Source organism: Sorex fumeus, unplaced genomic scaffold (assembly GCF_029834395.1).
Source record: "Sorex fumeus unplaced genomic scaffold, SorFum_2.1 ptg000270l, whole genome shotgun sequence".
In the NCBI taxonomy this organism is placed as follows: domain Eukaryota; kingdom Metazoa; phylum Chordata; class Mammalia; order Eulipotyphla; family Soricidae; genus Sorex; species Sorex fumeus.
The window spans coordinates 44,552-55,882 of record NW_026606327.1 but is presented as its reverse complement, the minus strand read 5'-3'; the positions used below and the strand labels follow the sequence as shown (position 1 = coordinate 55,882).

General features: G+C 62.4%; 1 protein-coding gene across 1 annotated transcript in view; it reads right to left on the bottom strand.

Annotated features, from left to right (window-relative positions):
- Positions 1 to 3,010: 3,010 nt before the first annotated feature.
- The window catches only part of LOC130018802 (voltage-dependent R-type calcium channel subunit alpha-1E-like), a 48,020-nt gene continuing 39,699 nt past the window's right edge, over positions 3,011 to 11,331 (bottom strand). Inside the window, exons 3-5 of the mRNA XM_056109493.1 lie at positions 4,362 to 4,468; positions 3,224 to 3,363; positions 3,011 to 3,116 (exon numbers count right to left, since the gene is read on the bottom strand). Of these exons, the coding sequence (XP_055965468.1) occupies positions 3,011 to 3,116; positions 3,224 to 3,363; positions 4,362 to 4,468 (353 nt within the window). The remainder of the gene's footprint in view (positions 3,117 to 3,223; positions 3,364 to 4,361; positions 4,469 to 11,331) is intronic.

Genomic DNA, 11,331 nt, shown 5'->3' with positions numbered 1-11,331 from the left:
ACTGAGTGAGGGGCTTACTGAGGGACTGAGGAACTGAGGGGGGAACTCAGGGAAGAACTGAGTGAGGGACTGAGTGAGGGACTGAGTGAGGGGCTGAGTGAGGAGCTGAGTGAGGAGCTGAGTGAGGAACTGAGTGAGGGACTGAGGGAGGAACTGCGGGAGGAACTGAGTGAGGGACAGAGTGAGGGGCTGAGTGAGGAACTGAGGGAGGAACTGAGTGAGGGACTGAGTGAGGGGCTGAGTGAGGGAGTGAATGAACGAGTGACCAAATGAAAAACGGCTGAATGAGTAACTGCCTGAGAGACTGAGTAAATAAACTATTGAGTGAATTAATGCATTGAGGAATGAGTGAATCTCAGGGCCCCGCTGGGTCTACATCGAGGGGCAGAATCAGGCTGCCCCAGAGTGGGGCGCCGGGAACTTCCCTGCACCTGGACTCCACCCTCGGCTGTGGGCACCCCCATCCCATGGACAGGAAGCCGAGGCATCTGCCATACCCCTGAACCCCTGGGTAGGACACGAAGACTAATCTCAGGGTGCCACGAAAGCAACCCACCACGTGGCAGGTGAACCTCAGGGTCCCCACTCCTGAGGGACAGTCACAAGTTTCCGTGGTCCCGGGTCCATCCACCTACAGCCAGAGGCTTGGGCCCATCCACCAACAGTCGCAGGCCCTGGGTCCATCCACCAACAGCCAAGGGCCTGGGTTCATCTACCAGTAGCCACGGACCCCGGGTCCATCCACCTACAGGCACAGGCTTGGGTCAATCCACCAACAGCCACGGGCCTCGGGTCCATCCACCAACAGCCACGAGCCCCGGGTTCGTCCACCAACAGCCAAAGGCCTGGGTCCATCCATCAACAGCCACAGGCCTGGGTCCATCTACCAGTAGCCACGGGCCCCGGGTCCATCCACCTATAGGCACAGGCTTGGGTCAATCCACCAACAGCCACGGGCCTCGGGTCCATCCACCAACAGCCACGGGCCCCGGGTTTGTCCACTAACAGCCACGGGCCCTAGGTCCGTTCACTAACAGCCACAGGCCTGGGTCCAACCACCAGCAGTTACGGGCCCCGGGTCTGTCCACCTACAGCCACAGGCCTGGGTCCATCCACCAACAACCACGGGCCTCGGGTCCATCCACCAGTAGCCACGGGCCCCGGGTTCGTTCACCTATAGCCACGGGCCTGGGTCCATCCACCAACAGCCACGGGCCCCAGGCCCGTCCACTAACAGCCACGGGCCTGGGTCTGTTCACCAGCAGCCATGGGCCCTGGGTCCGTCCACCTACAGCCATAGGCCTGGGTCCATCCACCAACAGCCACGGGCCTCGGGTCCATCCACCAGTAGCCACGGGCCCCGGGTTCGTTCACCTACAGCCACGGGCCCCAGGTCTGTCCACTAACAGCCATGGGCCTGGGTCCGTTCACCAGCAGCCATGGGCCCTGGGTCCGTCCACCTACAGCCACAGGCCTGGGTCCATCCACCAACAGCCACGGGCCTCGGGTCCATCCACCAGTAGCCACGGGCCCCGGGTCCGTTCACCTACAGCCACGGGCCCCAGGTCCGTCCACTAACAGCCATGGGCCTGGGTCCGTTCACCAGCAGCCATGGGCCCTGGGTCCGTCCACCTACAGCCACAGGCCTGGGTCCATCCACCAACAGCCACGGGCCCCAGGTCCATCCATAAGGCATGGTGACTGGAGAGCCACCAAGAAGGGGAACTGTAAAGGCAGCCGGACAGAGGACAAGGCCATAGCCCAGGGCTTCCTGGGCAGCGGGCGGGGCCGGCCCAGCCCCCAGAGGGATCCCCTGAGGCCCGCGGCTACCGCTCCTGTCCACGCCTGTCCCCTGCTGCAGATACACGCTTGCACCCAGGGGCGCCCGGAAGCCCTTCTACGTGGCCGGGCCTGTCCCAGGGGGCCCAGGAAAAGTCCGGGGGGACGCCTTGAATGACTGCAGCCAACACCCCAAATGAAGTCACCCAAGTGTCCCCAAAGCTGCAGACGCAGAGCCCCCGGAGAATTGATGGGGCGACGGGCTTCACGTCCTGAGCACTGACCTGGGAGCAGCCTGAGTCCTGCCGGTGTGACCCCCCAAAAAAAATAAAACAGATAAAGAAACTGCAGATCGTGCAGCTAGCGATCCCCCAGACTCAAGTGCGGGAAAGACAGAGGCTTGTGGGGAAGCTGAAAATCAAGGGGCCAGAGAGGTGGCCCAATGGTCACACCCCTGCTTCCCGCGGAGGACAGCTCCCTGTTTCATCCCCAGCAACGCCCCCGATACGACAACCAACCGGCAGCAGAGAGGAAGATTCTAGCTCGGGAGCTCACAGAACGCGGGCAGAAACGGTGCCGCCGGACACAGACTCGCTCTTGGTCTTCGGAGGTGTCTTCTGTCGGGCAGTGGGTGCCCTGGGGACTCCCTCAGTAGCCGAGGGTCACCCACTCCAGGTGTGTTCTGAGCATTCCAGAAGGAGACATTCTGGAATGTTCGAGAAAGGAGCCATTCTGGAACATTCCAGAAGGGAGCCATTCTGGAACATTCCAGAAGGAGCCATTCGCGGGGACATTTAGGGTGGACCCGGGCATCGTGTCCCCCTGATCCCCAATGGTGACACTGCGTACCTCCACTCACCCACCAGACAGAGTGTCCCTCCAGCCTCCAACATGGATGGATCATGTGCCCATGCCCCCTCTAATGTTGACACAGTGTCCCCTGCCCCTAGCACGATGTCTCCCCTCCCCCTCCCACCCCAACACACACCTCAGCCCTGCACACGCCATTTTGCTCATTTCCAAATAAATCCTTTATCCAAGGTTTTAGCACGCTGGGGTGGGTGTGGGAGGGGTCACAACCTAGTGGGGTTTGGGTGGGGGTGCTACCCCCCACTTGGGATGGAACTGGGGTCTCCTCCACGCTCAGACCCACCCCCGAATCCTTGGAAAACACCCCCCCCCCGTCTTGACCCTGGGGTCGCACGGAAGGAAGAGAGTTCTCTGCGCCCGCTCATCTGTCTTCAGGGTAAGTTCGGAAATGATGGGGGAGCCCTCTTCGACCCCCCAAAAGGGGCTCATCTTTGAGGGTACCACCCTCCGGCGCCCAGAGCTTGGCCCTGCGGGAGGTGGGTCCCGAGGTCAGATCCCTGGGGCCTCACCCCTTCCTCGGCCCTGCTCTGAGGTTGCTGGTTGCCATGGTGACCTGGGGGGGGCAATGACTCACCCACTGAGGACCACGATGAAATCCATGACGTTCCAGCCGTTGCGCAGGTAGGAGCCCTTGTGGAAGATGAAGCCCAGGGCCACAATCTTGATGCCCGCCTCAAAGCAAAAGATGCCGATGAAATACGGCTCCGTCTTCTCCTGCGGAAGGAACCGGAGAACCGGTCAGATTCCGGTCGGGGTCCAGGGAGGTAAGACAGGAAGGGAGACGCCAGCCCGGACCACCGCCTTGGGCCTCTCCTGCAGGTCCCCTGCCGCCAGCAGCCAGAGCTGGCCGGGGCAGGGAGCTGGCAGGAAGGAGGGAGGGAAGGAGGGCGGGTCCCCAGGACCAGAGCGCACCCCGCCCAGCAAGTGGCTGTCACTGCCAGGCTCCCGGAGGTCAGCGGGCTTCACCGGCTCTAGGTTGCCCAGCCAGGCTCAATTACCCAAGTTACTCCCCCACACATCTGGATTTGTTAATTTCCTACTAATGGGGGGGAGGGGCAGAGTTGGGCTACTCCTGGCCCAGTGCTCGGGAGTTAAGGAGCAGCTTCCAGAGGTATTTGGGGGACCATGCAGTGCTGGGGACAGAACCCGGGGCTGCCACATGCCAAGCTGCAACCCCCCGCCCCCCACTCTGAGCCATCGCCTGCCCGGCTGCATGTCTACACACTAAACTTGTGGTGTGTCTCTTGGAACTGCACTGGACGGGGAAGGGCAAGCTAAGGAGGAGGATGTGACCTCACCCTCCTGACGGAAGCCGGCACCCCGCTTTCCCCACTCCCTCGCCAAGTCCCCGAGGAAAGAGAATCCCAGACTTCCCGGCTGGTGGTGGCACATAGCATGTCCCGTGTGCTGGAACCGGGTCCCTTGCAAGAGGTCTCTCTCCGAGCCGGGGGAAACTGCATGCGAGTTCAGCATGCACAGAGCCCCGAGGTGAGTTCCCGCCCCGGGACTCCCCCAACTAAGGGGGTATCAGTGATGCCATGTGGAGACCAAACCCGTCCTCGGAACCATGTCCCAGGCCTCTGACACTTCATGGGCCCTTTCCAAGGGTCCCTCGTCTCTCTTGGTCCTTCCAAACGGCGGCAGGACGGGGGAAGGAAGGCGGCCAGGGGGAAGAGGTGGAGGGACACGGGCACGGGCAAAGGGGCACGTACCAGCCTCCTGGACATGGGCGTCTTGTCGTCCTCCGGGAGATGCTGCTCCAGGGCCAGGACGATGCAGTTGGCGATGATGGTGGCCAGGATCATGTACTCGAAGGGCGTAGGCAGGCGAGTTAAGGCAGTCACCAGAGAGAGGGGCCCGTGGGGGCACGCGCACACACACACACACACACACACACACACACACACACACACTCTCCGACCCCTGCCCCTTGGGAGGACAGCAGAGGGCGCTCAGAACGGGCAGCGTGTCCTCAGACTGGATGCAGAACACAGAGCATCCCCTGCCTTGGGAATTGACTGTACCCTAGCCCAGACTCCGTCCCTCGCCCCAGACCCCGCCCCCAGCCCCAGACTCCGCCCACAGCCCCAGACTCCGCCCACAGCCCCAGACTCCGCCCACAGCCCTAGACTCCGCCCCAGCATCAGACTCCGCCCCAACCTGATTCATATCAGACTCCACCCCTGGCCCCAGGTTCCACCCCTCATCTCAGACTTCATCCCCCCCAGACTCCACCCCTCGCCCCTGACTCCGCCCTCCTGAACTCTGCTACTTGCCCCAGACTCCGCCCCCAGCACTAGATTCCACCCCTAACCCCAGACTCCGCCTCCAGCCCTAGACTCTGCCCTCACCGCATTCATCTCAGCCGGTCACCCTGGTCCCAGGTTCCACCCCTCGTCTCAGATTTCACTCCAGGCTCCGCCCCTTGCCACAGACTCCGCCCCAACCCTAGACTCCACCCCCCAGCACCAGACTCCACCCCTGGTCCCAGGTTCCACCCCTCTTCTCAGATTTCACCCCAGGCTCCGCCCCTTGCCACAGACTCTGCTCCAACCCTAGACTCCAAACCCAGCACCAGACTCCACCCCTGGTCCGAGGTTCCACCCCTCGTCTCAGGTTTCATCCCAGGCTCCGCCCCTTGCCACAGACTCCGCCCCAATCCTAGACTCCACCCCCAGCACCAGACTCCACCCCTGGTCCCAGGTTCCACCTCTCCTCTCAGATTTCACCCGACTCCGCTCCTCATCCCAGACTCCGCCCCCTCGCCTCAGACTCCGCCCCTCGCCCCAGACTCCGCCCCTCCCCCCAGTGTCCAGTCCCAGCACCGTCCAGGAGAGCCCCAGACAGGTGGGGCAGGCCAGGGTCTCCCCAAGTTGTCCAGGCCTCAAAGAACAAGGAGCACACGCCTTGTATGCCAGGGCCTGGGGTTTCATGCCCGGCACTGCAGGGTCCCCCCCATCACCAAGCCACCTGAGCCCCAGCAGGTGTGACCCCTAAACCAGGAACGAAATGAGTTTGCAAGCCCAGGGCTGCGATGCCCTGACCCCCGCGGCCAGACGCCGAATATTCCGGAAGGGCATGATTCCATCCTGGTAGCCGGTTGCATGTGGGTCTGTGAGCAAGTCACCTCTGAGCCCCTCCTGCCCAGCCCAAGGGGGTCCCCGAAAACTGCCCTGATCACCGTGAACAGAGACCATCTCCCGATGTCAACGTCCCATGCAGGGCACACACAGCAGCTGTTGGAGGCAAAAGGAGCGTGCAGAGACCAGCTCCCTAAACCCCAGACGGTGACAACGTTCTAATAACGTTCTAGAGTCGGCGAGGAATAAGGGATCTGGAAGGGCACTCCGTCTCCCCCGAGGTGGGGGGGGCGGAATTCGCCTCCCTCTCTCCGCTACTCCTGGGCTCCAGTCTTGAGTGTTCCCGGGAGCATGCGTTTAATTTCTAAATTAGAACATCAATTACAGCCACATTGATTCTGAAAAATTCAAAAACAAACAAACAGAAAAACAACCAGCCCAGAGCCGCTTCCTGATCTGAGGGAATGAGCCCGGCGGGGGGGGGGGGGGGGGGGGGGGGGGGGAAGAGGGGGCTGCACTGGCGAAACTTGGGGGGTGGAGGGGTGGGAGAAGGATCTAGAAGCTGCGAGGCCCCCGCTCCTGCCCTCCCAGGGGTTCCCTTTCATGAACTTCCCTGGCACTGTCCCCAAACACCCACGGAGCGGTGCGGAACGGCCGCTCCTGGACCCATTGGGTTCTGCAGCTCTCTCATCTGGCGGGTTCACAGTGATCATTAGGGAACTGATAAAAATAGGATTGCTTATTGATTTATCTGCCTTACCCCCGGCACCTCCCTTCCAGCGGGCGGCGAGTCTCCTTAGCAACACGGCTGGTGTGAGCCACACTCCCTGCCCGCCCGCCCGCCTCTTCCCCGGCAGCAGGGCATGGGCTGGGTTGCCCTCTGGGGTTCTGGGGGCGTTGGAAGGGGCCGTGCCTGGGAGAATGCAGTTACGGAGAGCTCAAGGCCTCATCGGGAAATCTGGCGTGTGCAGATACTCGGGCTCAGAGTTGCTTCAGCGCCCACCTACTGCTTCTCAGTGTCCCCTCTGCTCCCAACAAAGCCTTTGACGTCAGAGCCCTGCGGACGGGGGGACAGCTCAGGGCTCAGAGCACCTGCCCAGGAAGCTTGAGGTCGTGGGTTCGATCCCCAGTGCTACCACAGAAGCATAGGCCTGGCAGCTGGGCGCTCTGCCGTCCCCAATGTGGCAAGTGACAGCCAGTACTGCAGGCTGGCACCACCCCCGGCCAGCGCCACAACTGAGGTAGCCCGTGACGCTTCCGGCCAACGTGCGTGAGCAACCGTCCCACTCTGGGTGAGCCTGGGTGAGTCGCACAGCCTCAGGCGTGGTATGTCACCCACAGCCATGAGGACACAGTACAAAACCCACACACGGGTGCTGGGACTCACGCCCGTGGACAGGCCCACGCGGACATGCACACGCGTGCGTCCCTGTGCCCACACACGTGTGTACCCATCCATGCTCATACGTGCAGGCCGACATGCATGTATTCATGCCTCAGTAACACCTGCGTGGCAGGACGGACTCTGGGAACACATGCAGAGCTCACCCGCCCCCGAGGTCCCTGGTCACTCACCACCCCAGGCTGGGGGGTCGGTGACCCCCATACAGCTCAGAAATGTGACACACATGTGCAGGGATAAAGCTGACGGCTCTGGGGTCTGGGGTCTGGGTGAGGGGCACCCTGGCCTGTCTGCCAGTCTTCAAGCAGGAACCAGAGACGGGTGCCGGAAGCCAGGGTGCAGGCGGCCCTTCCCCCACGAGGAGCTTCAGAATCATCCAGAATCATCCAGAATCTTCCAGAATCTTCCAGAACACGGGCAGCCCCACAGAGCAAGCCAACCATACCAAGAATCCCAGTTACCCCCTGGTGGGGAGGACCAAGATGCTCCCGTCCCCCACCCAGCCGACTCCAGGCATCCGCAGGGTCGCGAGGCTCGGTGAGCAAGCCTGAGGTCATGGGTTCGAGCCCCGGTACCACCACAGGAGCTTGGCAGCTGGGCACTCAGCAGGAGGGCAGGAGGGAAGAAGCAGATGTGGGTTGGCAAGAGCAGAGGCCGCTGAGGGACGCTCTGTCCAGCCATGAAACTCAGCCGGTGCCCGGGGACTGGGGGGTGGGCTGTGTCCATTCCATCCATCTTCCCGAGGTCAGCGGGAAACGGCCAGGCCGGAACAGAAGGGGGGAGGGCAGCAGTGAAGCCGTCAGACGAGTGAGCGCAAACCGTCCTAGCAGCCTGGGGGACAGCAGAGCACCTGTCCCTCAGTCTGGGCCAGCTCCTGCCTGTCTGTCTGTCTCGGTCCCTGGGACTGCACGAAAATCAACCCACCCGGACGGACGCCCGTTCCCCTCCATGAGGACAGCCCTGAACGGCTTTGCTGCACCCACAAACCCTCCTAACCCCACCACCCCCGCCCCAGCAGAGAAGGGAGCACCGGGCAGGGAGCTCCCCCAGACTCTGCTCCCTGGAGCACTGGCCAAGACCTCCCAGAACACCCACGCAAGAAGAAGAGGCCTCGGACGGAGAGCCGGTGACGCCGGGGTCCTGCGGGGCGACTGTCCCCTCCCTGAGGTCAGTCTTGGCCTCTGAGTGCATCTCGGGGGGAATCAAGTTTGGCTCTGGGCCCGCAGGCCTGTTCCGTCCTGGTGCTGGGGGCCAGGGGGCACCACGGAAGTGGGGAGCAGGGTGGGGGCACACCCCAGCCCTCTCCCACCCCTGGGCCAGGCCTGGCTGGCCACACCCAGGGGCCTTTCCGTGCGGCAAGTTCCCGGCTCATGAAATTTGGGGGTGTGGGGGCAGGATGCTCCCCAGCACCTCGAGGTCCCCTAAGCACCACCAGGAATGACACCCCCAGCACCCAGCACCCAGCACCCAGCAGGAGTAGCCCAGCCAGGGGTGGGGGTGGAGGGACGTGGGGGAAAAAAAAAAAACCTTTAAAAAAAAAAAGTGAGACCGATGAGAGGCAAAAAAAAAAAAAATCCACCCCCAAAACCAAGCCCCTTTTTTCTTTTTTTAAAACAAAACAAAACACAACACGGCCACGTGACCTCCCAGCCTTCCCCCCCCCCTTCCCCATCAGCATCAGTTTCTTAACTTCGGTTTCCATGGCGGTGCGGATGCGACCTGCCGTCGTCATGGCAACGGCTGCCTCTGTGCAAAGTCCCCCCCTCCCCGGCTGACAGGCAGAGAGGGAGCGAAAAGGCAGGGCCCAGCCCTTGCCTTGCCTCCTGCTCGCTTTGGGGGGCCACGGAGGGGCCCCCTCAGAGCCTGGTGAATGAAAGACAAAGTGGGGTGCACAGGAGCAAGGGTCCCTGGTGGTGGGGGGCTTCTGTCGGCAGAAACACACCCTGCAGCTCCAGGGAGTGGGGGAGACGCCAGTGAACTCAGTTACCCCAAACAAAGGCCTCCCCCCGGCCCCCCGGCTTCCACTCATCCAGCCAGCTGCTGACCCCAGTTCTCAGGGAGAGGTGGGGGAGACCCCCCTCCACACACACAGCACCCCAGGGTGGCCCAGCCCCTGTGGACCCGTTGGCATGAGCCCTGGGCGGAGTTGCTACCAGCCACCATGCAGGGGCAGCCCCACGTGGGATGCTGAGACCACAGAGAGAGAAGGCAGACAGCGGGGGGAGGGACGGGGGCCCTGCCTGGGCTTGTGGCCCCTGTGTGGGGGGAGGGCAGGTGGAGCTGGCGGTGGGGTGAGGGGTCACTGGCAGGCCACCGTGGTCACACGCAGGCCTGCAGCCACTACTGGGCAGCAAACACGTCCCGGGGGGGCTGGAGCGATAGCACAGCGGGGAGGGCGTTGGCCTGGCATGCGGTCGACCCGGGTTCGAACCCCGGCATCCCATAGGGACCCCGAGCACCGCCAGGAGTGATTCCTGAGTGCAGAGCTGGGAGTCAGCCCTGAACATCGCCAGGTGTGGCCCAAAAGACCAAAGTAGTAGTAGTAATAATAATAATAATAATAATAATAATAGGGGCTGGAGCGATAGCACAGCGGGGAGGGCGTTTGCCTTGCACGCGGCTGACCCGGGTTCGATTCCCAGCATCCCATATGGTCCCCTGAGCACCGCCAGGAGTGACTCCTGAGTGCAGAGTCAAGAGTAACCCCTGTGCATCGCCAGGTGGGACCCAAAAAGCAAAGTAATAATAATAATAATAATAATAATAATAATAATAAAAATAATCATATCTGGTCCATCACCCAGTTCAGCACCTTGATCAATATCTGATCCATCCATAGGGACTGGAGTGATAGCACAGCGGGCAAGGCATTTCCCTTGCACGCGGCCGACCCGGGTTCGATCCCCGGCATCCCCTAGGGTCCCCCCCGAGCACCGCCAGGAGTGATCCCTGAGTGCAGAGCCAGGAGTCAGTCCTGAGCATCGCCGGGTGGGACCAAAAAATAAATAAAAGCAAAAAAGAGAAAAGGCTCTTCAGCTCGGGACACGGCAGACGCTCAGGTACAAGAGGAGAGACTCAGACCTGACACGCCCCCGAGGTTCGGGGCTGTCAAGGGCATCGCCCCCGCGTGAGCCTTCGGGGTCCAGAGAACCTGCGCTGTGGGACACAGCACGGCCGACAAGCAGTAAAGACCCGCCATCTGGTTCCGTGGATCTTGGCCATGCAGCCTTTTCAGGTGTTTCCCGACTTGATTCTAACATCGGAGAATCGTGTTAGATCGGCCCTGGGTTCTACTGAACGAGCCCATTTCCCAGACAGGGGAGACTGAGGCTGGCGGCTGGAAGGTTCCCACAGCAGAGCCTGGAGCTTGCCCCATCAATCTGCCTGGCTCCCCCTGCTCCAATTCCCTGTGGGAGGCCGGGACGCTGCCATCTGCAACCTTCCCCCATCCCCAGCCCAGAAGGAGGCTTCAGCTTCCCGGGCAGTGAGGCTCAGTGGTTAGAGCACCGCCAGGCTGGTGTTTTCTTGAGGGAAGAGCTCGGGGAAACTTGCTCGCGAGCTCCCGCCTCTGTGCCCTGCAGGACCCTGGGTTTTCCGGGGGACGGACGCCCGCCCCTTCTCGCCGGCCCCGGTCCCTGCGGTCAGCCACCTCTGCACACACTCCGGCAGCCCCGTGGGGGACAGTGGGGGACGGAGGGGCAGGTGACGCAGGGGTGCGCGGCCCCACGTCCAGCCCCTCAGGAAAGGGGGCAAACAGGCCCCGGCCGAGTCTCCCGGGACCCCCCCACTCCCGCCCTCACACTGGCTCAGGCACGGCTGACGGCAACTAGGACAGGAGGGGGGGGATGGCGATGACGTGGCAGGTGGCGGTTTTGGTGCCAGGAGTGAGGAGGTCGGCAGGCCGGGACGTGCCCACCAGAAACGCAGGACATGCCGGGGGCACACGGGCAGGCAGAGGCACCCGGGTGGCCGGTGCACTGGGTTCTGCGGGAGGCGGCCGGGGGGACACGGGTCACATCGGTGGGAGCAAAGTCCTTTCCACATGGGCTCCCGGGACGGCCCGCGGACAAGCCCAAGAAAGGCCCTTTCCATGGCCTCAGTCACGGGAGTGCACACATGCACACACACACACATACACACATGCACACACATACACACACGCATACACACATGTACATATATGTACCCACACATGCACAC